General features: G+C 35.3%; 1 protein-coding gene and 2 long non-coding RNA genes across 5 annotated transcripts in view; 2 read left to right on the plus strand and 1 right to left on the minus strand.

The window, feature by feature from the left end:
* On the minus strand, positions 1-25,274 carry SMC5 (structural maintenance of chromosomes 5). 3 transcript variants are annotated; one of them, XM_089260453.1, is made up of 17 exons: positions 25,117-25,274; positions 16,264-16,636; positions 11,572-11,750; positions 11,043-11,289; positions 10,871-10,969; positions 10,518-10,805; positions 10,357-10,458; positions 10,074-10,282; positions 9,402-9,565; positions 4,194-4,320; positions 2,885-3,090; positions 2,596-2,813; positions 2,307-2,531; positions 2,026-2,250; positions 1,730-1,887; positions 186-303; positions 1-130 (listed from the first exon to the last, which is right to left on the minus strand). In XM_089260453.1, the coding sequence occupies exons 1-17, from the start codon at positions 25,155-25,157 to the stop codon at positions 35-37; spliced, it is 3,075 nt and encodes a 1,024-aa protein (XP_089116579.1). In that variant the 5' UTR covers positions 25,158-25,274; the 3' UTR covers positions 1-34. The 3 variants fall into 3 exon arrangements, with proteins under 3 accessions (XP_089116579.1, XP_089116578.1, XP_089116580.1); XM_089260452.1 differs by having other exon boundaries at positions 9,402-9,561; positions 10,070-10,282; XM_089260454.1 differs by lacking the exons at positions 1-130; positions 186-303; positions 1,730-1,887; ... (2 more) ...; positions 2,596-2,813; positions 4,194-4,320 and having other exon boundaries at positions 9,402-9,561; positions 10,070-10,282.
* LOC149091553 (uncharacterized) overlaps positions 1-27,141 on the plus strand; it is a 193,199-nt gene that overhangs the window by 29,705 nt on the left and 136,353 nt on the right. The window lies entirely within an intron of this gene.
* Positions 1-27,141, plus strand: part of LOC149091554 (uncharacterized) — a 105,556-nt gene that overhangs the window by 7,297 nt on the left and 71,118 nt on the right. The gene's annotated exons all lie outside the window — the stretch shown is intronic.

Raw genomic sequence — 27,141 nt, forward strand, 5'->3', positions numbered from 1 at the left:
TAAATCTTACGGAACAAATGTATAACTAAAGAAACTAGCTTAATGGAAATATAACATCAGATTTAATAGATCCAGAATTATGAACAACTGACACGCAAATTCGTTCATTGTAGTTCAAATCAAGTAGTAACTAAAAAAAAAGGGATTAGATAAAAATATAACATTTTACAATACCTAATTCTTACCTTCGGGGTAACGAAAAGATATTGTGCGGACCCATCCTTGGTAGCCTCCTTTGAAAGTAAGTTAAAAATATGACGCTCGTTTTTAGCGTCCATACCTTGATTAATCTCATCAACGCATCTAGAAAATATAAATATTATATACATATGATTATTTACAGATGCTATGTAAAAAGCTGTATTTTATCGACACTCAAATTTTTAATTTTAATATGTAGGCATTTTATGAATTTAGCGATTTCAAACTGTTGCAATCATAAAATTATTGTTTAGTAAAAATATGCAACTTATTTCAACCACCATCTAAAAGGCTATTATGAGATCTCAACTCCAAAATCCTCTGAACCCTTCGAGCAACTGATATTTAATTAACTTTTGTTGTTTCTGTTTTCACAAAAAATAATATGCACATATACACGCGCACATCAACATACATATGTACATACATACATAGGTACCCAACATTCATTTTAGGCGCTGGTTGAAATACGCTGCGAACCTATGTATATAACGGGCCTTCTGTATATACGAATGCTGACGTACGGTAAGCTAGATTTACAATTGTAAATACATATTTACATATATACCATACTCAATGAAAGCATTAACCAGACACATTTGAGAGAGCGGAGAGCATCGAGAGAGAGAGCAAGGGAAACATTTAGCATAGAGGGATCTTGTATTTAACAGTCGACTATTTCGGTCGAGCGCATGAAGAGAAGTGATTTTGTGTTCCCATATTTTCGTAGCACAAGCCTAAAAGTGAGAAGCCGAGCAAATACGAGCGGTCTGGAAACCAATGCTCGAAAATAAGTGTGCAAAACGCTTTATACTACGTGTCCAAATTTGAATAGAGTATACATTTGAATTCGATTAGCATGCTATGAAAGTTCATATAGAAATATGATTCTATTAAATTGGATAAAAAATCAATAATAAATATCTTTGGCATATTAACTATCAAATAGAATCTTTCGATGCTTTAAGGGCCTAAAGGAGAGTTAATAAATCTTAGCAATCAATGAATCTAATGACCTTTATAGCGTGGAGAAAAATACAAAATTCAAGAACACTTTTACTCCTCAGCTTCTGCCCAATGGCGTAAATCTTTAGATTGCCATATCACAAAGGACACCAAGACAGCAAATAGTCAGAAAACAAAAGCATTCGGCGCAACAATATTTTAAATTCACTAAATATCAACCTGCTCTCTACAGGCTGTGTAAAAAAATGTCTTGTAGCCACCAAGCATTTGAGCTCAATAACTGAGACCTATGAGAACGGTCCCTTTCATTTAGACGAAACAAATTAATCATTTGAAAAACCCGCCACATGTTAAGAATAATAGCCAAGTAGGTCCCCCTCAAAGGGCGATTTCATATTGTTACTGGACTTCTAACGAAGTCCAAAAGGAAGAAACGCCACCAGTTGCCTAGAGCTTATCATTACTATTTCCACTATAAAACGATAAGTGATAACATGATAGGTAAAACAGTAACATATTTTTTAACGAGGCTTCTGGTCGATTGGAGTTCTTTCGTACGTACCTGAATGGTACTTGTGTAATATGCTGCAATGACAATGAATATATGGCGATGGCCACTGCACGTTCTCCACCAGATTGTATATATTTGTCCAGAGTTTGTAATTTTGCGTCCTTTCTATACTTGACCATTATTTGAATTCCATAAGAATCAAAATCACTCTGAAAATGTATATAGTTTAAATGCATTGAAATATTATGTTGTCAGTGTAAAAAAAAAAAAAAAAATAAAAAAATAAATGAACTACTTTAAGTAATAATATTTATGTATGCCAGTTTTTGATATAATATGTGTGATACCTTATCCTTTCTCGATAACACCACTTCTCCAACATACGACAAAGAGTCCATAAACTCACTGAACTTGTTGTTTATTGTCTCAATCAATTTTATGAGTTGTGGTTCCCATTGGTTGAATAAAGTACTCATTACAGCATCTAAATTTTTTTCTTGGGTTGATTTGGCTTCAATGGTTTTCCTTAATTCCTCAACCTCGGCTTGGCGGCGTTGATAATCCGCAATTGCCTGTAATAACATTTATAAATTTATTTTAATGTTAAACAGAAATTTACAAATGTCACCTCTGAATTTAAATTTTTCATACAATCCAATCTAGCTTGAAAGTCAAGAATTGCTTCAAAAATCTGCTCTAAGCTAAGATTTCTTATCTGATAAAAATAATTTTTAAATGGAAAATCATTATTTGATGGTAGATATCCATTGCAGAGGCACCGCAATTCCACAGCTTTAGAGTCAATTTGTTGTGATGTAATTTGTACTAATCCTGTCAATCTGTTGATTAAAGCCTGAAATAAAAATTGATAAATGTATATGTTTATTTATTTATTTTGTTTAGTAAATAAAACTTACAGAGGCTTTTGAGAACTGCTCTTCCCTCTCTTTTAGTTTATTAATTTTAGATGCATTTTGTTGTGTATGGGCCCTTTCCATTATTTGATTAACTTTCTTTCCTTCAATTAATTTATCTACAAGCTTTAACGACTTCAGTAAGTGTTGCTCGACCTCAAACATTTTTCTGAAATCCGATAACACAGTGTTTTCAAATTTTTGTTTGATTTGGTCCAAAGCTAAAAAGAAAAATAATAGAGAGAAACGAATTAACTACATTCGGTAAAGAACCAATTTTGTACATACTTACAAGAAAATGATTTATTGATAGTGTTTACTTTTGATTTGAGCTTTTTTATTTCATCAGTCAAATTATTAAAATGAGATAATTTCTGTTCAATTTTCTTTTTTTCATCTCCTTCTTGGCGGAGAGCAATTTGCAGGCGATCGAATTCATTATCAATGTCTCTTAAAGTGTTTCTGATTCTATCCTTTTCTAATATAGCCTTCGCATGTCTGAAAGAGTTTTATATTTATAAAATTATAATAAATATAAAATGATATAATTATATGTATTAATTAAATTATTATTTTATTATTTATTAATTATATTATTAAATAATTGTGCTTTACTGTATCGTTTGGCTTGACGAATAAATAATATTTTAGTTATTCAAAGATTCTTCTCTGCTTACATAAACAAGTGGAAGGCAAAAGTCGAAACTTTTCTACTAAGATATACGCGGAATTTTGTAAAAAGCTGATATTCCAATAATTCCACTTATTAAAAACATCTTATTATGTTAGCAACATATACATGCACAAATAAGTTTATATCAATCATATCATCGTGTATATCATAGGCAGTACCAGTTTGTCTTATTTTTGTATGTCTGGATGCATGTATATGTATGAGTGCCTAGAAGAAGTGCAGAATGATTAGGATATCAGATTGAAGGGTTCAAGGTATCTTCTAGTCGAGCAGTCTCGACTAGACCCTTCTTGTTCTGCGTGTGATTGCGTGTAGTTCTTGTGAAGGCAGAAAGACTCTACGAATTATTGTGAAATATCAGTTCTTCGAAGGGATCAGGGGATTTCGAAGTCGAGCCGTTTTGATTAAAGCTTTCTTACCTGTTTTACATATTATTTAGTCTAATCATCTGTTCTTTTATTAAAATAAGTTAATAAGGTTTTCATGCTGCCAAATATGTAATTCAAAAGATAAACACTTTTGTTTATTTTGTTTCATTTAATAGAGCTCAGTTGTTAAGAGTTAATAGGTAAGTTAAACAAGTAAGAAAGCTCTAGTCGAGACTGCTCGACTACGAGATCCCCTGAACCAGTCGAGCAACTGATATTTCAATAATAATTCACACAAACACACGCACACTGATTTCCCACTTTCAATGGGTTCAAGGTATAAATATATATATATATATATATATATATATATATATATATATATATATATATATATATATATATTATTTTGTCTGTTACGCCTACTTCCGTCATTCATACTTTAATAAAACCATTATACCCTGATTTTTTATTTTCAATGGATTCAGGGTATAAAAATATTTTGGATTAAATACTAAAACAAATAAAGAAAGTCTTACCTTTCCTTAAGAGAATTCATTTGCTTTAAATCAAGACTTATAAGTTGATTTTTTCTCTTTATTGTACTTTCAGTAAGCATAAGGTCAGCACGGTATCGGGAAGACATCACAGAGTACTTTTTATTGCCTAATTAAAAATACAAAATGTTGCTTTGGTAAATTTAAGTATATTGACTTTCAGGACTTTTGACTTTCCACATTAAAACAAACTCTAGCTACATGCATAAGTATTAAAATTTTAATTGCCATTCTTTTGAGCTCGCACCTTCCCAATGAAATTTTCATTTTTTAACAAGTAAGAAGACTCTAGTCGAGACTGATCGACTAGGAGATACCCTGAACCCTCCAGTCTGATATTCCAATCACTCTGCACCTTTTTTAGGCACACATACATACACACGCACGTATTAGAACGCGCTCTGCTAACTGCGCAGTAAGCAGCGACTTGAAAAAACTTTCAGAACATACTCATAATGTTCAAATGAATGTACATTCCAAAGCACAAGTCTCTACTACTTGAAATACGCCTTTTACAAAGGTGAGGGTGAGGGGTCGATTTTAGTGGTGGGGGTAAATTTTAACAAAAACCGAAATTATATAAAATACACATGAATCTACATATCAAATTTTGAAGCTCTAGCTTTAAAGGTGTAGGCGCTCTAATAAATTAACTAGCTTTCGATAAGTTTTTTAATCGATAATAAAATATCGGGAGTAGTTATCGATTTTTGGTGACAAACTTGATATGCGCGTGATATACACGGACACTTAAAAAAAATTTCAAGTCTCTAGCTCTTATATCTTCTAAGATCGACGCGTTCATACATACGGACGGACGGACGGACGGACGGACGGACAGACAGACGGGCAGGGCTAAATCGACTCAGCTCGTCGCCCTGATCAAGAATATATATACTTTGTGGGGTCTGCCACGCCTCCTTCTGCCTGTTACATACTTTTAACAAAACCATAATACCCTGATTTCCCATTTTCAAAGGGGCTCAGGGTATAAAAAGAGAAATATGTATGAAAAAATTTCAATAAAGATGAAAATCATGCTGATCTGCTGCTAGCTTGGAGACGTAAAATGTAACCATAATCAAATTAGCTTCAAAGATTTTCCGATATAGAAAGGTATAGCCTCTGCTATTTAGTCGGGCTGACAGCGTTTGGGCTGCTAATAAGTATTCTGTACTCGGTAACGCCCAACTGAAAATTTTTTACTTGTTATTTATTGAAAAAACTTTACTTGTAGGTATATTTTTTGGTTTTCATGTGTATTATTGCTTAATACTCTAATACTTAAAAAGTTTTTTTTGGAAATGTCTTCTGTTGACAGGAATTTCATATCAGTATATTTCTGTTGCGTTGCGTTTATAGCGGTTGTAACTCTGTAAGATGTATCTTGCAGTCGTTCTGTGCCGGAAGCCGATTGTAAAAATAATGTGTGGAAGTTGACTTACAGATACACACACTTGATTGACTTTAATTAAAACATGTTCGCTCCATAACTCCATTTAATGGAATTATATAGTATCTATATATATAAAAGAGAGTTGTGAAAAGTGTTCCTACACTTATAACTCGAAAGCTGCTGGACCAATTTTCATGGTTTTTGATTTGTTGGATTTGTCTCCGCTACGAGTAGGATAGTAGATCTTAAAAATACTGAAAAAAATTCACGAATACTTGAAAAACGCGGTTTTTTCCCTAAAGATTCAAATTTCTATTGATACTCAGTAGGCTTGAAAACAGTGACAGTTTTCGGTCCTGCTCTCATATTATACAATAGTATAGAAGTAAATAAGCAAATGTAGTCAGTCAGTCTACGGCACAGCCTCAGGCGAATCTGACTATTCATAAAAAAGCATATTTGATAAAAATAATACGCGTGCATACAGAAGCTAAATATCTCGAAAGTTCAGGTATTTTGTCTCAAACATAAATTTGTGTAAATTATTTATATTTATATTTCTCGATATTTTTATGTGGTTTTGTGCGAGGGCATATTTGGTATTATTATACTCATTCACGAAGTGAATTAGTATATTGGTTTTGTGCAATGTCCGTCTTGCTGTCCGTCCGTCTGTCCGTCCGTCCGTCTGTCCGTCTGTCCGTCTGTCCGTCTGTCCGTATGAACGCAGTTCATTTCGCCGCTATTGAAGCTAGAGACTTGAGATTTGGAACACATACTCGTGTATAACTCCGATTTATAGTGTTAAAATTTTACCGATCCGCCCACTAGGGGCGTGGCAAATCGCAAAATGCATTTTCCGATATACCAGAAATCATGTTAGTTGAAGAGCTAGAAAGTTGACATTTGGTATGTAGATCCACGTTGACCCCCCAAGTCCAAAAAGCTATGGTGGATATATCTACGCCCATTGGGGGCGTGGCAAATCAGATAAAACTATATCTCCTAAAGTTCTAAAGCTAGAACGTTGAAATTTTGCACGTGAGCTAATGCTATAATTCTATAATGACTGATGAAAAATGTCTACGCCACTTATGTCTACGCCTAATAGGGGCGTGGCAAATCGGACCTGAAGATATAGTGATTTTTCAAATTTGGCTATATTTTAGGCACTATTGATGCTAGAGTTTTGAAATTTGGTATATATACGCGAGTTGACCTCCCAAGTCCAACAAGCTATAGTGGATATATATCCGCCCAAAGGGGGCGTGACAAACCGCAAAACTTTATATCTCCTACAGTTTAAGAGCTAGAAGCTTCAAATTTGGATAGTTGAGTTACTGGTAACCTCCTCTATCGATGCCTCAAAAATAATTGTCACGCCTCTTTGGGGGCGTGGAATATCGAAAAATACCCTGTAATTTTCACATTTTTTGAGCGTAAGCATTCAAATTTCGCATTTACGTTACCGTTAGCTCTTTCTAAGAACTGGCCAAAAATGAGGTGTCTACGGCCCCTAGGGGCGTGGCAATCGGCATTTGTAGTATCGAATTGCGACATTTATATGCTTGAGCTATCTATGTATGTACATGTATATACAAATAGGCCTAATAGGCATTGATAACACGGAAGGAAACATTTTTATAAAATTTGAAAATAAAATTTAAATATTTAAAAAATATAAAAGAAGCTAAAAAATAACAAAATTTGCAATTTACAAAAAAGAGTTTTCCGTGGGATTTGAGCTCGCACCCAAGTCATGTTTGTCAAAAGAACAAAAACAAATTGAACCAGCGCCTTTGCTGACAGCGCCACCACCTACTGTCAATGATTGTAATTAAAATGAAATCCAAAAATAAGATTCTTGTTATGAGAGTAGCAGCAAATTCAAGAACAAAGCAAAAACAAATCAGTCTCATTTCAACGCTAGAGTATGCATTTATGTGTACATACATACACACATACAAATGTGCGCATGCATAAGAAACGCTGGAATGCTTGATGCTACATATGCGTGCAGACTTATGTATGTACATACATATGCATGCATAAATGCGTACATACATATATGATACATATATATATATGCGACATATATATGCGACGCCTCTATCACCCACGCTATCGTTTTGCTTGACAATCTGGTAGCTAAAATACAATAAGCTAATAACAGAGCGTCATCTGACAAAACTACAATAACAGCTAGAAAATCCATAAATCAATCGCAATTCTTAGAATGCAAACGCTTAAGAATCTGCAATAGGTGTGACCGAAAGCTATTAACGAAAATTACCATACATTTGTACTCAAAAAGTGCACGATCAATATAATAATTATCGATTACTCGATAAAAATTACCAAAAGCTACAATATAATCAAAAAGCATAATTGTTTTGTACTAAATTTTTTTAAAGCCAAATTAAATTAAATTTACAAAAGGGACTGTGAATGAGTATTCCGCAGTCGGTAGCGCCCGACTGCAACGTTCTTACTTGTTTTTAATAAAAATGCCGCGTCCTAGAGGATATAATCTTTCCCGGCGGACCCATGATGCAATTAGGCAACGGAATATCGCGAGTCAATTTTCTGACGAAGAACGAGAAATCGCCCGAGAAAGGCGCCGCGTTAGTACCCAGCAAAGAAGGACCATAATTCGTGCTTCTAAAAGAGAGGCAACCCGTGAAACGGCAATAAGAAATGGTTCAAGAATTTTATTGTCTGACGATTTCCGACAAACACTACCAGTAGTTCCAAGATCTACTGCTGCCGACGAAATAAACACGCTTGCCTCAAAGCATCAAATCTGTGGCGATATGTAACCAAACTGCAACTGTCAGTAAATATGAGAGTTGCATTGTTGAACGATCTATCTGCTGATGATTTCTTGAAGCAATTGCTGAATATATCGGTAATGGCCGTACTCCTGTTGACGAATCGAGTGGCTTGATTTCATTTGCTCAACAATGTTGCAATTTCGTCTCATTAAAAGATGAGCTTATCAACAAAGTATATCCGAATATCATTGCTTTCCACAAAAATACTAAATGGTTAAGTGAGCGAGCAATTTTGGCGGCTAAAAATAAAGATGTGGATGACCTTAATTTTATAATTCAAAATAAAATCGTTGGTACTTTGTATTCATTCAAATCTAACGACTGTGTAACAAACGAAGAAGAAGCCACTAATTATACAACTGAATTTTTGAACTCCTTGGATGTGCCTGGTTTACCACCGCACAATTTACAACTGAAGGTTGGCTCGGTAGTTATCATGCTTAGAAATTTGAACCAACCGAAACTGTGCAATGGAACGCGTTTGATGATAAGAAAACTAATGAGCAATGTGATTCACGCATCGATACTCAAAGGAAAATTTAAAGATGAGGAAGTTCTTATTCCTAGGATTCCGATGATCCCAACAGATATGCCCTTTGAGTTTAAACGAATTCAATTCCCGATTCGTCTTGCCTTCGCCATGACGATCAACAAATCACAGGGCCAATCTTTGACTATTTGTGGCCTCAATCTAGAAAATGCGTGTTTTTCTCATGGTCAATTGTACGTTGCATGCTCACGTGTTGGCAAAACCATCCGCATTATTTGTTCTTGCACCTGACCAAAAAACAAAGAATGTTGTTTACCACAAGGTGCTTGAATGAAAATCCGATTAATAAATTAATCAGAGTGCATCCCAGCCTGAACAACCTATCTTTCAACAATTTTTTACCTAGAAATAATGGATAGGGCAATGCAACACAAATATATAAGTAAATTATTATAACATCAATTATTTACCTCCAAAATATACACGAATAGATTTCGGAACACATGCTGTAAATTTACTAACTTCATCGTTTCCTATAAGAATATTATGAATTTGATAAGTTCCACATAACTTATTTATCAAAGGTATTGGCCCAGAAACAAGATCAACAAGGTACGCTTTGAATCCCAGCTGTCTGTAATAGAAAATATTATTTTAAAATTATTAAAGGGCCGGTTAACGCAAACTTTAGCCATCATTATATCTTTTTATAAAATACAATACAATTAAAACGATTTTCACTCTCCCGGCAAAAAAATTTAATGTTTCAAATATTTATACTCATTCACGAAAGTGAAATGAGTTTTATGCAATATTCGTCGTGCTGTCCGTCTGTCCGTATTAGTTTATTTCAAATTTTGATAGTTAAGTTGCTAGTAACCTCCCCTATCGATGACCCAAAAAAAATTTTTACGCCTCGTTAGGGGTATGTCATATCGAAAACTATCCTGTAATGTTCACATATTTGGAACGTTAGCAGTTAGCTTACCGTTAGCTCTTTCTAAGAACTATCCAAGAATGAGGTGTCTACGCTCAGTAGGGGCGTGGAAAATCGGGCAAAACTATATTACCCACTTGTAACCCACTTTCGATGACTTAAGTTTATAATGCAAATCAAATGCAAAAATATTAATAATACGTACGTCACTTCTGTTATTGGCACAGTAGGCTTAAACAAACACTTCTCCGCTGGTGCGCAGTACATAACATTTACAGATAACTTTTGCTTTACACATAACTCATTAATAACATCAGACATATCGTTTTTGTCTTCACATGCAAAGGCGAATAAATCCCGCTGCCTAACAACGTTTTCTAAGTACATGGCTCCTTCTTCGCTTTTTATTGTCAACTGAAAAATTATATTTTGTATCACTCAAATTATTAATTAACTCCGAAATTGTGGTCTTCCAAAATCAATCTTACTTCAAATATCATTGGATCATATATATTACGCGAATATTTATGCTTATTTTGTGCTAGCCAATTCATAGCTTTGACCAAGTTTGGGTTTCGAACACGCTGCTCCTAAAAATGTATAGAAAAAAAATTACAATTTATGTCACTTTTTTATTTATTTATCTTACTTCAATCTTTTGCGATTTTATGTTCTCTAACCGATCAATCTTGTGGCAGAGTGCTGCAATTTCAGGAATTTTTTCATCATTTAATTTTGTTTCAAGTTCCCTGCGCTTATTATAATGGCTCATTGTCGTGTCACGAGTTTTTATTATTATGTTTTTTTTCGTCTCTAATTCATTTAAAACCTGAGACTTTGTGACATTAAATATCTCCAACTCATGTTGTTTAGTTTCCAGTAAGTACTTTAGTTTTTCCACATCGTTTGTGCTCTTGATTGATTGTTGGATACTTCTCTACGAAATTTTAAACATTAAAAACATGAAAGTACATAGCCATTTTCACAATTAAATGTTCTTACCTCTACTTCGCATTTGCTTTCAGTAATACTTTTTTTTATGGCCTCTATCTGAGAACTTAGCTTATTCAGGGAAATCATGGTTTCATTTATTTGCCTATTCTGGAACGAAATATAAGTGTTATATCTTAAAATGTTACAAAAAAAAAAAAAAATACTCCAATCATGAACTAACTTGCATAGTAGTTTTATCCCGTAAGTTTGCATTTATTTTTGCTATTTCTTCCTGTGCGCTTTTTTCTTCATTAAATGCATTCTTTGAATCTTGATAATCTTCCTTCGCTTTATCCAATTGACTTTTATAATTGTTCATTTTTTCCTCAGAGTTTTTCAATTCAGTCCATAGCTTTTTCGCTTTATAAATGTTTAACTTCTGTAATATTTCCTGACGTTCTTGGTATTGATCTACTGAAACCTGTAACCTGTATTATACGATTTGTTAATACTTTGAAAACTCTTCGTGCAAATATCGTCCCATTCCCGCAAAATGATCGTATGTCGATTAATGCAATTTTACAGGAGAAGCATTTTTTAAATTTTGTTATTGCATGTTAGCTTAAATTAAAATCATTTTTTCCGAAACTAGAGTTCTTATTTGCTGCAAGTATGTGAGACCGGTTCTGCATTAAAATTTCAATTTGGCTAAAAAATCAAAATGTGATCATTTCGCGATAATGCGGCGATATGGTATAATAAACTCTTACTGCTCCAATCGTTTTTCCTCTTGTTGAAGTTTATCATTTTGCTTCTCTCGATCTGTTCGAGCGGTCAGCTGTTTTAATCGCATTTCTTTAAGATCAGTGAAACCCTTTATCAACTGATTATCGCACACAGAGGACATGGTGTTGACTAAAAGATCTTGTGGATTCATTTTTGAAAAATCCTACAATTATGCATATATAACATTATTTTGGACTCATTTAAGTCAAATATATAAACAAATTTTAGGCATTCAGTAGTTTTAGCAAGTTTCATTATCACACTGATTTATTATATTAAATCTAATAGCAAATATATAGTAGGTAAGAATGCTGCAGTAGTACAGTGGATAGGTTTCTAGTTTTTGCAATTTCTGAGAGCGTGCCAACATATGTGTATAGGCAGATGTACACTGCTAAATAAATTTATATAATAATATGGTATAAAAATGGAAAAAAGGACATGACTATAAGAAAGAAATAACAAGATGAATAGCAACATAGATATTAAAGGACTACAAATAATCATCTCACAATTATTGATATTTTTCATTTCAGACATTAAAATAAAAGCTTCCTAATAAATAAATAAAACCAAATTGAATTGCTAATATTTTAATAACTATAATAAATAAACAGCACATGCACTCATGCACACAGATACACATAGGCACGCCCGCATAAACAAGCATAGTCTGCAGTGATGGAATATTCTTGATCAGGGCGACGTCCGTATGTATGAACGCGTCGATCTCAAGAGATATAAGAGCTAGAGACTTGAAATGTTGTTTCCCAGGTCCGTGCATATCACGCGCATATCGAGATTTTCTCTAAAAAATCTATAACTACTATCCTTCAATCGAAAATTTGTATATTGAAATAGTAAATTAAATTCTCATAGTAGACCCACACTGCAGCTCACACGTGTTTATTCGTGCATGCGTATGTGCGTCTGCGTATGTGTGTTTTGTGTAAGCGGAAATATCCGAGAAATTATCAGTTCCTCGAGAGGTTCAGGGGATCTCAAAGTCGAGCAATCGCGACTAGAGCTTTATTACTTCTTTTTAGACAGAGCTCAGGCATGAACATACGAATATACAAAGATCGTACATGCTTCCGACGTACTCGTAGATTAGCAGGTAGTGCGATGGGAAACGATAAGGGTCGCATGTAAGTTAACGTAAGCAAAGTCAAAAGCAATTCAATGCCTTGTAACCAGAGCTCACAAATGAGAGTTGACACGTTTTCGTTGCCTGCAAATAAGTGTCTTTTACTCACAATAAATAAGACTCAGACAGAAACTGATTTTGTCGCGTCTGACTTAGCTCGCTCGCGCTCTTAGCGACACAGTTATTTCTGTTTTGCTTGAGTTAAATGAAGCAAACCGTATTTTGCGTGTGTATGGGTAATTACACGCTATGCTTGCGTTCTTTTGCATGTACAGGAAGGCAAAGATCATTTCTGTTGAGTTTTTCAGTCAAACTGTCTTTTGCTGAGAGTCTTTGGGTGAGCGAAAATCGTATTTACGCGATAATCATTTGAGAGCGTCACACAAATGAGTCATTGCAATGCGTCTGACCGAAACCGATTCTAAACAAAACAAAGAAAGCTGCTCAAAGCGAAATCGTGTCTGCACAATCTTTTCGGTTATGTTCCGAAGCAAAACATTCACGAAAAAACGAGTAACTCTCATTTGCGAGCTCTGCCTGTAACACGCGCTGCGCCAAAAATGCTGACCTACGGCGCTTGGGCTGTGCTGCAGTGTGGGCAATATAATACGAAATTATTTGTTTGAATAATTTAATTTATATACGTACGATCATAATTAAACTTTCAGAGCTTGATCACAATGTTCAAACAGCACAAAAGCACAAGTCTCTACTACTTGAAATACACCTTTTATAAAAGTGAGGGTGGAAAATACACAAAAGTCTAAATTTAAAATGTGGAAGCTTCAGCTCTAAAAGTTTAGAAGATATAATTAAATAACTAGCTTTCAATAAGGTTTTTAATCGATAAAATATCGGGAATAGTTATCGATTTTTAGTGATAAACTCGATATGCGCCTGATATACACGGACCTAGGAAGAAAATTCCAAGTCAGACGGACAGGGCCAAATCGACTCTGCTCGTCGCCCTGATCAAGAATATGTAAATGAATATGATAAATAACAAGAAAGAAAGCTCTAGTCGAGACTGCTCGACTACGAGATCCCCTTAACCCTACAAGCAACTTATATTTCAATAATAATTAGCAAACACACACGCACACACACACACATACAAACAAACACACGCATAATGTTAAAATGTATGTGTATACCGAAGCACAAGTCTCTAGTATTTGATATACGACTTTTACAAAGATGAGGGTGAGGGGGTGGATTTATGGGTGGGGGGTAAATTTTAACAAAAACCGAAATGGTATAAAATATATCTTAATATACATTTTAAATTTGGAGACTCTAGCTTGAAAGATGTAAGAGATATAATTTTTTAAGTGATCTTCGATAAGGTTTTTTATCGATAAGAAAGTATCGGAATGAGTTATCGTTTTTTAGTGATAAACTCGATATGCGCGCGATTCTGAGATCGGCGCGTTCATACATACGGACAGACGGACGGACAGACAGACGGACAGGGCCAAATCGACTCAGCTCGTCGCCCTGATCAATAATATATGTATATACTTTGTGGGGTCTGCCACGCCTCCTTCTGCCTGTTACATACATTTCAACAAAACCATTATACCCGGATTTCCCATTTTCAATGGGTTAAGGGTATAAAAAAAAAGAATTACGACACGCTCTGGGTTTGAACCCGAGACCTCGCGATTGAGCGCCGCGCCTTCTACCATGACGCCACCCTTCTGTTCGAACTAGCAATGTCGAAACTGAAATAGATTCACTGATGCAACGCCATCTAGCAGAACCAAACGAAACTAACTCTGATGTGATTCTAAGAATGTGCTAGAAGATGTCTGAATGCATGTGTGCACACGTATAGGAAAGCTGCTGTTGCTGCAGCACGTGCGTTTGATAATTGGCCAAGCATATTATTATTATTTAACGTCGATTGACTAAACCGAATTTAATGAAACTTTCAGCATATAATCTACATATTCTATTGAATAATTAAAAATTTAAAAAATTTTAGCGATGCAACAGAATACTCGAAATTTAAGTATTTATTTTTATACCCTGAACCCATTGAAAATGGGAAAACAGGGTATAATGGTTTTGTTGAAATGTATGTAACAGGCAAAAGGAGGCGTGGCAGACCCCACAAAGTATATATATTATTGATCAGGGCGACGACCTGAGTTGATTTAGCCCTGTCCGTCTGTCTGTCTGTCCGTCCGTATGTTTGAACGCGTCGATTTCAGAAGATATAAGAGCTAGAGACTTCAACTTTTTTTTAAAAATGTCCGTATATATCACGCGCATATCGAGTTTATCACTAAAAAACGATAACTCATTCCGATACTTTTTTATCGATAAAAAACCTTATCGAAGATCACTTAAAAAATTATATCTCTTACATCTTTCAAGCTAGAGTCTCCAAATTTAAAATGTATATTAAGATGTATTTTATACCATTTCGGTTTTTGTTAAAATTTACCCCCACCCCTATATCCACCCCCCTCACCCTTATCTTTGTAAAAGTCGTATATCAAATACTAGAGACTTGTGCTTCGGTATACACATACATTTTAACATTATGATTACGTTCTGAAAGTTTCATTACGATCATACGTCTAGAAATTAAATTATTCAACAAATAATTTCTCATAATATTGCTAACACTGCAGCACAGCCCAAGCGCAATCGCCTGTATATATGCGTGTGTGTGTATGTGCGTGTGTTTGTTTGTATGCGTGTGTGTGTGTGTGCCAATTATTATTGAAATATCAGTTGCCTGTAGGGTTCAGGGGATCTCGTAGTCGAGCAGTCTCGACTAGAGCTTTCTTACTTGTTAGTAATAAACTCGATGTGCACGCGATTAAAAAATTTGAAGTCTCTAGCTTTTATATCGTCTGAGATCGACGCTTTTAGACAGACGGACGGACAGACAGACAGACGGACCTAGCTCGACCCCCTGTTTAATAATATATGTCACGACTCCTTCTGCCTGTTACATACATTTTAACAAAAGCATTATACCCAGATTTCTGATTTTCAATGGGTTCAGAGTATAAAAATAATAGATACGAAACATCGGCTAGATTCAAACCAGCGCTATTCTATCGCTACTTGTATCATCTTTACCATCAACGATATCAGTTCACTGCTAGGCTGTAATCTGGCAAAAGCAAGGGCTAATGGTGTGTAGCTCAATCGTGATTAATAAATTAAACTGAAATCAACGCATTTGATTTCATTTTTCTATGCATAAAGAAACGTATAGAAAAAGGGCTCTGAATTATATAAAATATACATGCCTCTATCAGCAAAATTTGGAGACCTTAGCTTTAAAGATGTACAGGATATAAATAGAAATAGTTAGTTAATGATTCCCCATTTCTAATGTGTTTCAGCAAATCAAGTCTCTAACTTGAATTTTTGAATATATACTCTGGTTTACAGTCCGATTTCAATTATAAATGGCGGATGGTGCAACGCTGCGACTGTGATTGAGTATTCTACAGTCAGGGTATAAAAAAGATACAAACGCTGAAAAAAAAAGTTACTTAGTTACCTGTACACGATCCTGCGGTAAAAACTGACATAAATTGCTGACTTGAATGTTATAGGCAGAAATAAAAGATAAAAACTTTGCCTTTGGCATTTCCTTCGCGTTAACAAAAAATTCAGATTCTCCATTCTGATTTATTATACGCTTGAATACTTCTGTAGACTCTTTGTATCTTCCAAAAATTGTTATAATAATTGTTGCAGCGGTTTTACCGCTTTGGATGTAATCAGCGATACTGGAAGATCGATCCAACAACTGTGGATCACCTCCCAAGCCGAGTACAATAGCCGATACAATAGTTGACTTTCCTGTTCCATTAGGTCCTGTTAGCACATTAAAATATTCCTTCGGATAGAACGTAATTTCAGAATAAGACCTGAAATTCAAAATATTTGACAATTTCTGCTAAATATATATTTTTAACATCAATATGAATTGAGATGAGTGACAAATGAATAGTATAAGTTTACAAGCCTTTGTGAGATTATCTAAAGGCTTCTGATCATTCGTATTATGAAATAGTTTCAATAGTTTACATCAAAACCACTATTATATCAAATGATGTAACTTAACTTAAGTTTAGTTTGCTTGTAACTTGAAAATTTTTTAATCGAAAGAAAGAGAATAATAAGTCAGAGTGCTCTTGTTTAAGACTCATCGACTAGGAGATCCCCTGAATCTTGCAAATAACTGATATGCAATCCAATACAATTATTTTATGCACACGTACGGCTGTGGAATGTGTTTCACGAACATGCTGTGTTCGTCAAATATTAGAATGTGGATAGCAGTGTTCGTACGAATTTTTCTTCTCAGACTGTGTTCCCACAAAAATAGAAATTTTGTATCATACGCGTATTGTGCAAACAGGTTCGGCTATGGATTCGATGGTACGCACGAACACCATTTCCAGAAATATTTCGGACAGTCAAAACGTAGCAAAATGTTTTCGCTTTAAAAGTTCGTGTTCCTCGTTATTATACTCATCCACGAAAGTGAAACGAGTATTTGTGCAATGTACGTCTTGCTGTCCGTCCGCTTGTCCGTATGAACGCAGTTTATTTCCGCGCTATTGAAGCTAGAGAAATTTGAACATTGAAATTTGGAACATATACTCGTCTGTATCTTCGTGTTAAAATTTTCCTGATCCGCCCACTAGGAGCGTGACAAATCGGAAAATACATTTTCCGATATACCAGAAATCATATTAGCTGATGAGCTAGAAAGCTGAAATTTGGTATGTAGATCCGCGTCGGCCACCCAAGATCACTACCTATGGCGGATTTATCTCCTCCCATTAGGGGCATGGCAAATCGGATAAAACAGTATGCACATGAGCTAATGTTATTTTATGTTTGAGGGCGTGACAAATCGGACCTGAAGATATAATGATTTTTCAAATTCTGCTATAGTTTGGACACTATTGATGCTAGAGACCTCAAATTTGGTATAGAAGCATAAAATTTGGATAGTTAAGTTACTAGTAACCTCCTCTATCGATTCTTCAAATAATATTGTTACGCCCCTTTAGAGGCGTGGCACGTCAACAAATACCCTGTAATTTATTCATTTTTTGAGCGTAAGCAGCCAAAGTTGAGCTGGCAAATCGAAAAAAACTTACTGATGGGGTGTGAAAGAGTATTCCGCTGAAGCTGAACATTGCACGCCAACTAATGCTACGATTATATACCGATTGATGGATTTTTAAGCGATAGAAAAAACCATCGATACTTTCGATGGTTCAGTCTTTACCCGTCGATGGAAAACAAAATAATTTTATAAAAAACAAAAATAAGTAAATCAAGTAAAAAAGCTCTAGTCGAGACTGCTCGACTACGAACTCCCCTGATCCCCGAACACACTCACACAAACAAACAAACACATACACACACTCACATATACAGGCGACTGCGCTTGGGCTGTGCAGCAGTGCTAGCAATATTATGAGAACTTATTTGTTGAATAATTTAATTTCTAGACGTACTATCAAATACAGATATCTGGGTAAGGGGCTGGCTATGGGGGTGGGGTGTAAATTTTAACAAAAATCAAAATTGTATGACATGAATCTTAATATATGTTTTAAATTTTGACACTCTAGCTTTAAAGATGTAGGAAATATTATTTTATAACTGATTTTCGATTAGTTGATTAGTTATCAATTTTTAGTGATAAACTCGATATGCGTGTGACCTAGGAAAAAACGTTGAAGTCTTTAGCTCTTCCATCTTCTGAAATCGACGCGTTCAAACATACGGACAGATGAACAGACGGATAGGGCCAAATCGACTCAGCTCGTCGCCTTTGTGGGGTCTGCCACGCCTCCATTATACCCAATGGGTTCAGGGTATAACAAGTAAGAAAGCTCTAGTCGGGACTGCTCGACTACAAAATCCCCTGAACCACTCGAGGAACTGATATTTCACAATAATTTATCGAGTCTTTCTGCTTAAACAAGAAACACACACACTCATACACAGAAAAACATAGGGATGCAAGCATAAACACGAATTGGCTGCAGTGTGAAATTACTATGGAAATTTAATTGCCTAGTAACTCTTCTTGTTGATGAGCTATGCTCATGAAACTTTCAGGTCGTTCTTATAACATAAAAAACCGTGTATAATCCAAAGCACAAGTCTCTTGTATTTAATAGATGCCTTTTACAGAAGTGTTGGTGAGGGGGTGGATATAGGGGTGGGAAGCTCAGTACTTGGTGGGCGCCAAACATATTGCATCCGATCCAACACATATGCACATGAGTGAAAATTTAATATATATTAGAGGGCTGCATGGCCGCACTCATAACCTAGCAAAATAGAGTCCATTCGAGATAAGACTGAGTGAGTGAGTCCGAGGCAGAATATGGTTGAGTGAGATGGAGTTCGCATGGACTCTATGACTCATAACCGCTGCCTTCAGTATAATGAATAAGAATAAATAAGACCTAAAGAGGAATACAACATTTATCCGAAGCATATTGGCGTCGAGTGACTCGAGTCTTTGAGTGCACACATATGTTCGTGTCAATACTTCGTATTTGCTCGGCTCTGTCGCTTGAGGCTCGATCAGTGAAAAAATCTCAAACTAAATCAGTGCGCTTGGAACCCTCAAATGAAAAGCATTCGTTTCAATATGAAGCTTAACTGCGCGCCTATTTTTTCATGTTTTGTCTCTTTCTATGCCCTTTCCTTTTAGAGAGTATATGTAACTCTTGAAAGGGTTTGCCATGCTCATGTAAAATGTTAGTGTTTTCATATCATTCTCTTATATATCGATCTATACATAATTTTATTAACTTCTATATTAATTATAATTGCTTTATAAAATATTTCTAATTAAGCAAATAATAATACTCCTAACGAGTTTATGGCATAACAAAATTACATGGGATTTCGTTTGCTCGTAATTTGTGTGAAGGGTATGAAAGCGTTGGTACGCATAAAGAATATGTATTCGCTACGAAATTGTAACGGTAAATTTGCCGTTGGTCGGCCGTCTGGCCTGCACACACATGATTACATTGCCCTTCGTTTTTTCGCTAATTTTTTTTCTCTGCTAGCAGCGACGCCACTCATTAACTCAGTGAAGCAACTCATATACTCGGCCTCATATTTATTCGACCCTTTCTCGTTTAATAGAATATTGTGCCTCTGAGTCATATATGAGCGCACTCACTCACTTATCCATTTCTGAGTTGGCCTCGGTTCCACTCAATTCAATACGAGCATTGTTAACTCGAATACGTGTTTTCTGGCACTCATGCAGCCCTCTAATATATATCTGCGTCGCATGGGATCCAATATGATTGCCTCTAAGCAAATACCGAGCTCTTAGATCAGCACTTAACCCTCTAATATTCAAAAGTGTCTTCAGACACTTATTTTATTATTTAATTTAGAAAAAAACTTGGAGCTTTTTGGCCATTCAAATATTTTTTTATCGTTAATAAATCACACCACAATATTTAGAAAAAAAGCTTTTAACGGTACTATTTTTTCTTAATAAACACAAAGCATGTGTTTTTTCGCGCGTGTAATTTGATCTGCTGCATGTAGTGTTTTGCAGAAATTTATATAAAAAAATTTATAAAAGCAATCCAGCTCAATATTTTTTTGTTGAAAGGTAACTTACAGTTAAAATTCGTTTACAAAAATGTAAATATGTAAAAAATGTATAATGTAATTTAAAAACAGATATAAGTGTCTTGAGACACTTTTGGGGCTCCAAGCAACTTTTTTGTGCACATTTATTTATTCTATGTATTCTCTTACTAGAAAGTGGCATATTATAAAGATGGCAAACCGGGTTCGATTCAAGTTATCCGATTTAACTGATGAACAGTCACTAGAATTGTTTGAGGCAGTCCCTTCCGATGGAGAAATGTCGGACATTGAGTCAAGTGACGACGACGAAGATCATCTAAATGTGGTAGAAACTCTTATGGCTGCTGTAGAGATTCTTAGCACAATGTCATTTGCTTGCAATGATGAAAATGTGCAAAATAATGACCAACAGCCTGAGTCTGTTAGGAAGTGCCTAAAAAGACCACGATCGCCACTACCAACTATTGAAGGTAGGTGTGGCTTTGCCATCTTCTGCTGGCTTTACTGGTACTGGTAAGATGGCAACATTGTTATTATATGTTATTTGATTAGTCAACTAATATCTTATAGGTATTGAATCAATAGCAAAGGAGCCGAGCAAAATTATGTGGCGTCAGAAATCTATGCAGTTGCATGTGAACAACATTGCTTTTGAAGACGACTCTTCATTGCCCGATGAAATAATGAAGCTCTAAACTCCTGTAGAGATATTTTGTTATTTTGCTGATTCCAAAATCATGGGCATGATAGTCGAAGAAACCGCACGTACAGCTCTAGCGGAGAATATAACAAGATTCCAAATGAAAATTGAAGATGTTCATCATTACATCGGAATTTTGATATATCTATATATATAAAAGAGAGTTGTGAAAAGTTTTCCAGCACTTATAACTCGAGATCTGCTGGACCAATTTTCATGGTTTTTGATTTGTTGGATTTGTCACCGCTACGAGTAGGATAGTAGATCTTAAAAATACTGAATAAATTTCACGAATACTTGAAAAACGCGGTTTTTTCCCTAAAGATTCAAATTTCTATTGATACTCAGTAGGCTTGATAGTACCCAGCAGAGAAGGGCCATAATTCATGCTTCTTAAAGAGAGGCAACCCGTGAAACGGCAATAAGAAATGGTTCAAGGATTTTATTATCTGGCGATTTCCGACAAGCACTACCAGTAGTTTCAAGATCTACTGCTGCCGACGAAATAAACACGCTTGCCTCAAAGCATCAAAGATGTGGCGATATGTAAACAAACTTCAACTGTCAGTAAATATGAGAGTTGCATTGTTGAACGATCTATCTGCTGATGATTTCTTGAAGCAATTGCTGAATATATCGGTAATGGCCGTACTCCTGTTGACGAATCGAGTGGCTTGATTTCATTTGCTCCACAATGTTGCAATTTCGTCTCATTAAAAGATGAGCTTATCAACAAAGTATATCATTGCTTTCCACAAAAATACTAAATGGTTAAGTGAGCGAGCAATTTTGGCGGCTAAAAATAAAGATGTGGATGACCTTAATTTTATAATTCAAAATAAAATCGTTAGTAGTCTGTATTCATTCAAATCTATCGACTGTGTAACAAACGAAGAAGAAGCCACTAATTATCCAACTGAATTTTTGAACTCCTTGAATGTGCCTAGTTTACTACCGCACAATTTACAACTGAAGGTTGGCTAGGTAGTTATCATGCTTAGAAATTTAAACCAACCAAAACTGTGCAATGGAACGCGTTCGGTGATCAACAAATCACAGGGCCAATCTTTGACTATTTGTGGCCTCAATCTAGAAAATGCGTGTTTTTCTCATGGTCAATTGTACGTGACATGCAAACCATTTGTTCTTGCACCTGACCAAAAAACAAAGAATTTCGTTTACAAGGTGCTTGAATGAAAATCCGATTTATAAATAAATCAGAGTGTATCCCAACCTGAACAACATAGCTTTCAACAATTTTTTACCTAGAAATAATGGATAGGGCAATGCAACGTTTGCCGGGCCAGCTAGTATGTCAATATATCGCTACCCGAGTATGCGAAGCTCCTGGGTAAAAATGCCTTTGGACCTATTGAATCCAGTATAAACCGCATAAAATTCAAAGCAATTAAACAGCAACTGTCATTGCGCAATAATAGACATCGGGTCAAAAAGGGTCAACCAGGTTTTGATCCATTGTTTCGCACTAGAAGATTTGTCGATTATCTTAATCAAAGAATTGACTCAGTGCCAAAACAACCACGCCTTTGTGTGATGAACAAATGTGTTGCACAAAGATGAAACATCACTTACAATATATGCCCAAGAAACCACATAAATGGGGTATTAAGCTGTTCGTTTTGTGTGATTCATATGGCTATGCATACCGATTCGAAATATATAGCGGAGCAGGCGATAATATTGTATTACCTGGTCCCCCAGATCTTGGTGCTTCGGCCAACATAGCAGTACGTTTGACCAAAACAGTACAAGAGTTTTTTGTATACCACTTTGCCTCTAATGGTATATTATCGAGCAAAGGGTATTTATAGCCGTGATACAGTGCGTGCAAATCGAATTCCCAATTGCAAGCTAACTGACGATAAAATTATAAACGAAAAGCCCAGAGGTTTCTCGACTGAGTTCGTAGGCACGTCATACGGAATCGAAGTCAGTAATGTACTTTGGAAGGACAGCAGGGCCGTTCACTTATTTTCAATTTACGTAAGTGTTAAACCATTTGCTGCGGAAAGTTTAAATGAGGTCCACTGAAGACTGGCCGTTATGACAGGAGCACAAAGCAACATATAGAAATTAATTGCCCGCAAATTATTCGGGAGTATAACACACATATGGGTGGCGTCGATATCATGGATGGACTTATGGGCCGTTATCACATCAAAGCTAAAACCAGAGATGCTGCTATTAGAATTTTTTACCATTGTATTAATATGGCCGCAACAAATACTTATATTCTTTATAGGCGAATCCAAAAACAAAACGAGATCAGTGACAAATAGATGCAACTTCCTGATTTTCGCGAGTCAATTGCTGAAGGATTGGTGGCGTTTAAAAATAAAAACCGGGCAGGTCGTCCAGTCAGCACCCTATCTGAACAGGGCCAGATACAGTCACCATCTTTGCGAACAGACCGGTAACCTTTTTCCCAAACAAAAAACATAATTCAGACTCCACGGGCGCGACCATCACAGTTTGGGCTTCAATTTCAACAAAAAATTGTTTCAAAATATACCAAACGAATAAATAAATTTAACATTTCTATTCCATACTTTTTTTTACGCTCAGATGCCCAAGAGCGCCTTGAGACACTTATTTCCTTTTTTGCACCTGGCAGCTAAACGAAAAATTCTAGATTTTCTCTGATTTCATTTTTGAGTTTAGAAGCCTTTATTTACTTTTTTAAAAAAATTGTTCTTATTTTTCTCCAATAGTTTAGAAAACAGCATTAGAGGGTTACAACCAACTATGTGCTATGGCAGTGGCAGTTGCATGGTTGGGCCTGCATGTCGGGTTTGGAAGCTGGATACTTAGTTTTCATGAACAATAATATGTATGATCTGGAACTGTCCAAATTTCGTCAATCCCAGTGGTATGACCCCTGACCACTTCAGAAATGGTCAACATCCAATAAAAATTACCTCAATCTTAATGAAACTTTCAGAACGTAAATATAATGTATATATGCATGCACATTCCAAAAATAAGTCTCTAGTATTTGAAATACGCGCTTTTACAAACATGAAGGTGAGGAGGGTGGATATAGTGGTGGGGGTAAATTTTAACGGGAATCGAAATTGTATAAAATGCATCTTAATATACATTTTAAATTTAAAGATGTAGGAGATATAATTTTATAACTGATTTTTGATAAGGTTTTTATCGATAACATAATAACGGGATGAGTTATCAATTTTTAGTGATAAGCGCGATATGCGCGCTGTATATACGGACACTTAAAAAAAAATTTGAAGTCTCTAGCTATTATATCTTCTGAAATCGACGCGTTCAAACATACGGACAGACGGACGGACAGGGCTAAATCAACTCAGCTCGTCGCCCTGACCAAGAATATACATACATATGTATGTATATACTTTGTGGAATCTGCCACGCCTCCTTCTGCCTGTTACATACATTTCAACAAAACCATTATACCCTTATTTCCCCATTTTCAATGGGTTCAGGGTATAAAAAGGAGGTAAATAAATCCAAATTGAAAAATTTTTGGACAATAAAGTCTTTGAAATAAGCAGTTCACGATATAAGATGCGACAGGAAAAGGCCAGTTATTTTAGTTTTCTTTAGTTTTAAATGTTATTTGTTAGAACAGAAAAATAATGAAGTGTGTTAATAGATTATAAATGACTGATAAAAAAGACGCCATTCAAATTTTTTGGATATCTGTACTGGTTTAGCGGGGCTTGAAAAGTGTACTATAACGCTGCACGAAATAAGCTGACATTGTATGTTACATACATACATATGTATTAAATAAATACATACATATGTATGAATATTCAAGACACTGGCTCATGAATAATTTTTCTGACACATGTTCATACGAAATTTTTTATTGTCTTTTATTTGAGAAAACAAGAAAAGACGTGCAAGCTGCAAAACTATTAAGTTAATATGTACATATGAATGTGTGTACATACATATCATTGCTTACAACAGCTGTAGTACACATGGTATGCACACATACATATTTATATACTCTTGCGTACACATATTAGTTAATTTACTTACACAAAGTGTTTACAGTAAACTGATTTAATTTTCCCAATCATTTTATTATATATAAGGTAATTCGTAAATTTTAGATATAATAAGCCAAACTAAAACCAGCACACCATAACAATTAGTACGCTCCCGAGTTCAAATTCGCGGTTAATGTCGGCAATTAGTCATCAATGTGAAGTCAACATAGCAAACATATTTGTAATACAAAATTGGAATAAAAATAATATGCTATATCTGCATCGTATTGAAATATTTAATAAAAATTATAAAATTATATATCCCACACCTTTAAAGCTAGAGTCTCACAATTTAAAATGTATATTAAGATGCATTTTATAACGTTTCGGTTTTTGTTAAAATTAACCCCATTCTTAAAAGGCGTACTTCAATTACTAGAGACTTGTGCTTCGGAATATACATACATATGTACATATAAACATTATGACAACGTTCTTAAAGTTTCATTAAGATTGTACGTCTAGAAATTAAATTATTCAACAAAAAAATCTCATAATATTGTGTGTGTGTGTGTGTGCTAATTATTATTGAAATATCATTTGCTCGAAGGGTTCAGGGTATCTCCTACTCGAGCAGTCTCGACTAGAGCCTTCTTACTTGTTTATTTATTTTTTCTTAATTTAATTTCGACTCTCTTAGACGGACAACTCTCAGTCTCATCTGGACTCTTCTTCATATGTCTAACCACTGATCAAGAAAAACATACACTAGACATGTAGTACAAACTTCTTCAACACAGAAAAATCTGAATAGTAGGTCTCAAACAACTTCGTATTCGTCGGCACTTCACTTTCAGGTTCGGGCTATAAATGTATACGAAAGCACAATCATTTCGATACATGCGCTCGATCGAGATGGTCATATGTTGAACAAAAAATCCCTCTATGCTCAATGTTTCCCTTGCGCGCTCTCTCTCTCTATCTCTCTCTCTCTCTTGATGCTCTTTGCTCTCTCAGTTATGTATATGTATGTATGCATGTGAGCACAAGCAGCAGCTAACGAAAATTGAAATTTCTTCGCAGCAAGAACCCATGTCTTCCCTTCTGTGTCAAGAGTATACCGAACTCTTCAAACCGTTTTCCACACTCGCACAAAATATTTGCGTTTTCGTTATTATTTGCGAGAAGGGTATGAAGGGTATCAGCAGTCTGCTGATTCCTAGGAATCTAGCCGTCGCCGGATGTGAGCTGCCAACTCAAATTCTAGCTAGCCAGGATAGTATTGGCTTAAGAAGTATTCAGTCCGAGATTTGAAATTAACAGATCCACATGTCAAAATATATATTCGCTTATTTAATTTTAACTGGCGCCCGAGTAGGGACTGATAGCGTGAACAACAGTGCAAAACGTCAACTAAGTTACGCGTATCGGCCACAAATAATTGACACAATAAGAAAAAACACTCTTAAGTGCTCAATTCAAACTTGCAATAATCCGCGAAAAATTGGCGCGATAAAACACAGAAAATCTTACACGTTTACAATCGCTACTCAAAAAAAAAAAAAAAAAAAAAAAAAATGTTATCGCAGCAAAGTCGTGCAACGTGTGCTCAAACTCTGTACGATCCGTTCGCAGAGTACGTCCCAAAACAGTGTGGATAGCTGAACCGCGAGTAGGAGAAACATCCAAAAGGGAGGAATTCGGCATCACCGGAGTTCGCGACAACCATAGTACTGTAAGGAAAAGAAAAAAGTGTTTAAGAAAAAATGAAATCGAAGTAAAATAAGAAAAGTTAAAGAAAGACAAAACACAACGAATTAAAAACAAAATTTTTATAAATATAAGTTAAGAGAAGTAATAATAATAAAAAAAAAATTAATTATAAGCAAAAATATCAACTAAAATATCAACTCAGTGTAGCGAGCTTGCAGCTACGCAGTGTAATTCGAAACGACAAGATAAGGAAAATACAACAAACAGTAAAACATAAGTGTGATGCAAGAACTCAAACAGGCGTAGCGGACTTGTGTTTAGTCTTAATTAAAAATTTCAATTAAAAAATCCCAAACATTTC

This window comes from Drosophila navojoa, chromosome 4, assembly GCF_054131105.1.
Source record: "Drosophila navojoa isolate 15081-1374.11 chromosome 4, UAZ_NAV_1.0, whole genome shotgun sequence".
Taxonomy (NCBI): domain Eukaryota; kingdom Metazoa; phylum Arthropoda; class Insecta; order Diptera; family Drosophilidae; genus Drosophila; species Drosophila navojoa.

Excerpts from the sequence above, each read along its gene's own strand:
- SMC5 (XM_089260453.1), bottom strand. The coding sequence starts at position 25,157 with ATGATTGGGAAAATTAAATCAGTTTACTGTAAACACTTTGT. Across the intron at positions 11,290-11,571 it reads GAGGAAAAACGATTGGAGCA|GTTACAGGTTTCAGTAGATC; the intron begins GTAAGAGTTTAT and ends CGTATAATACAG. Across the intron at positions 304-1,729 it reads ATTACACAAGTACCATTCAG|ATGCGTTGATGAGATTAATC; the intron begins GTACGTACGAAA and ends TATATTTTCTAG.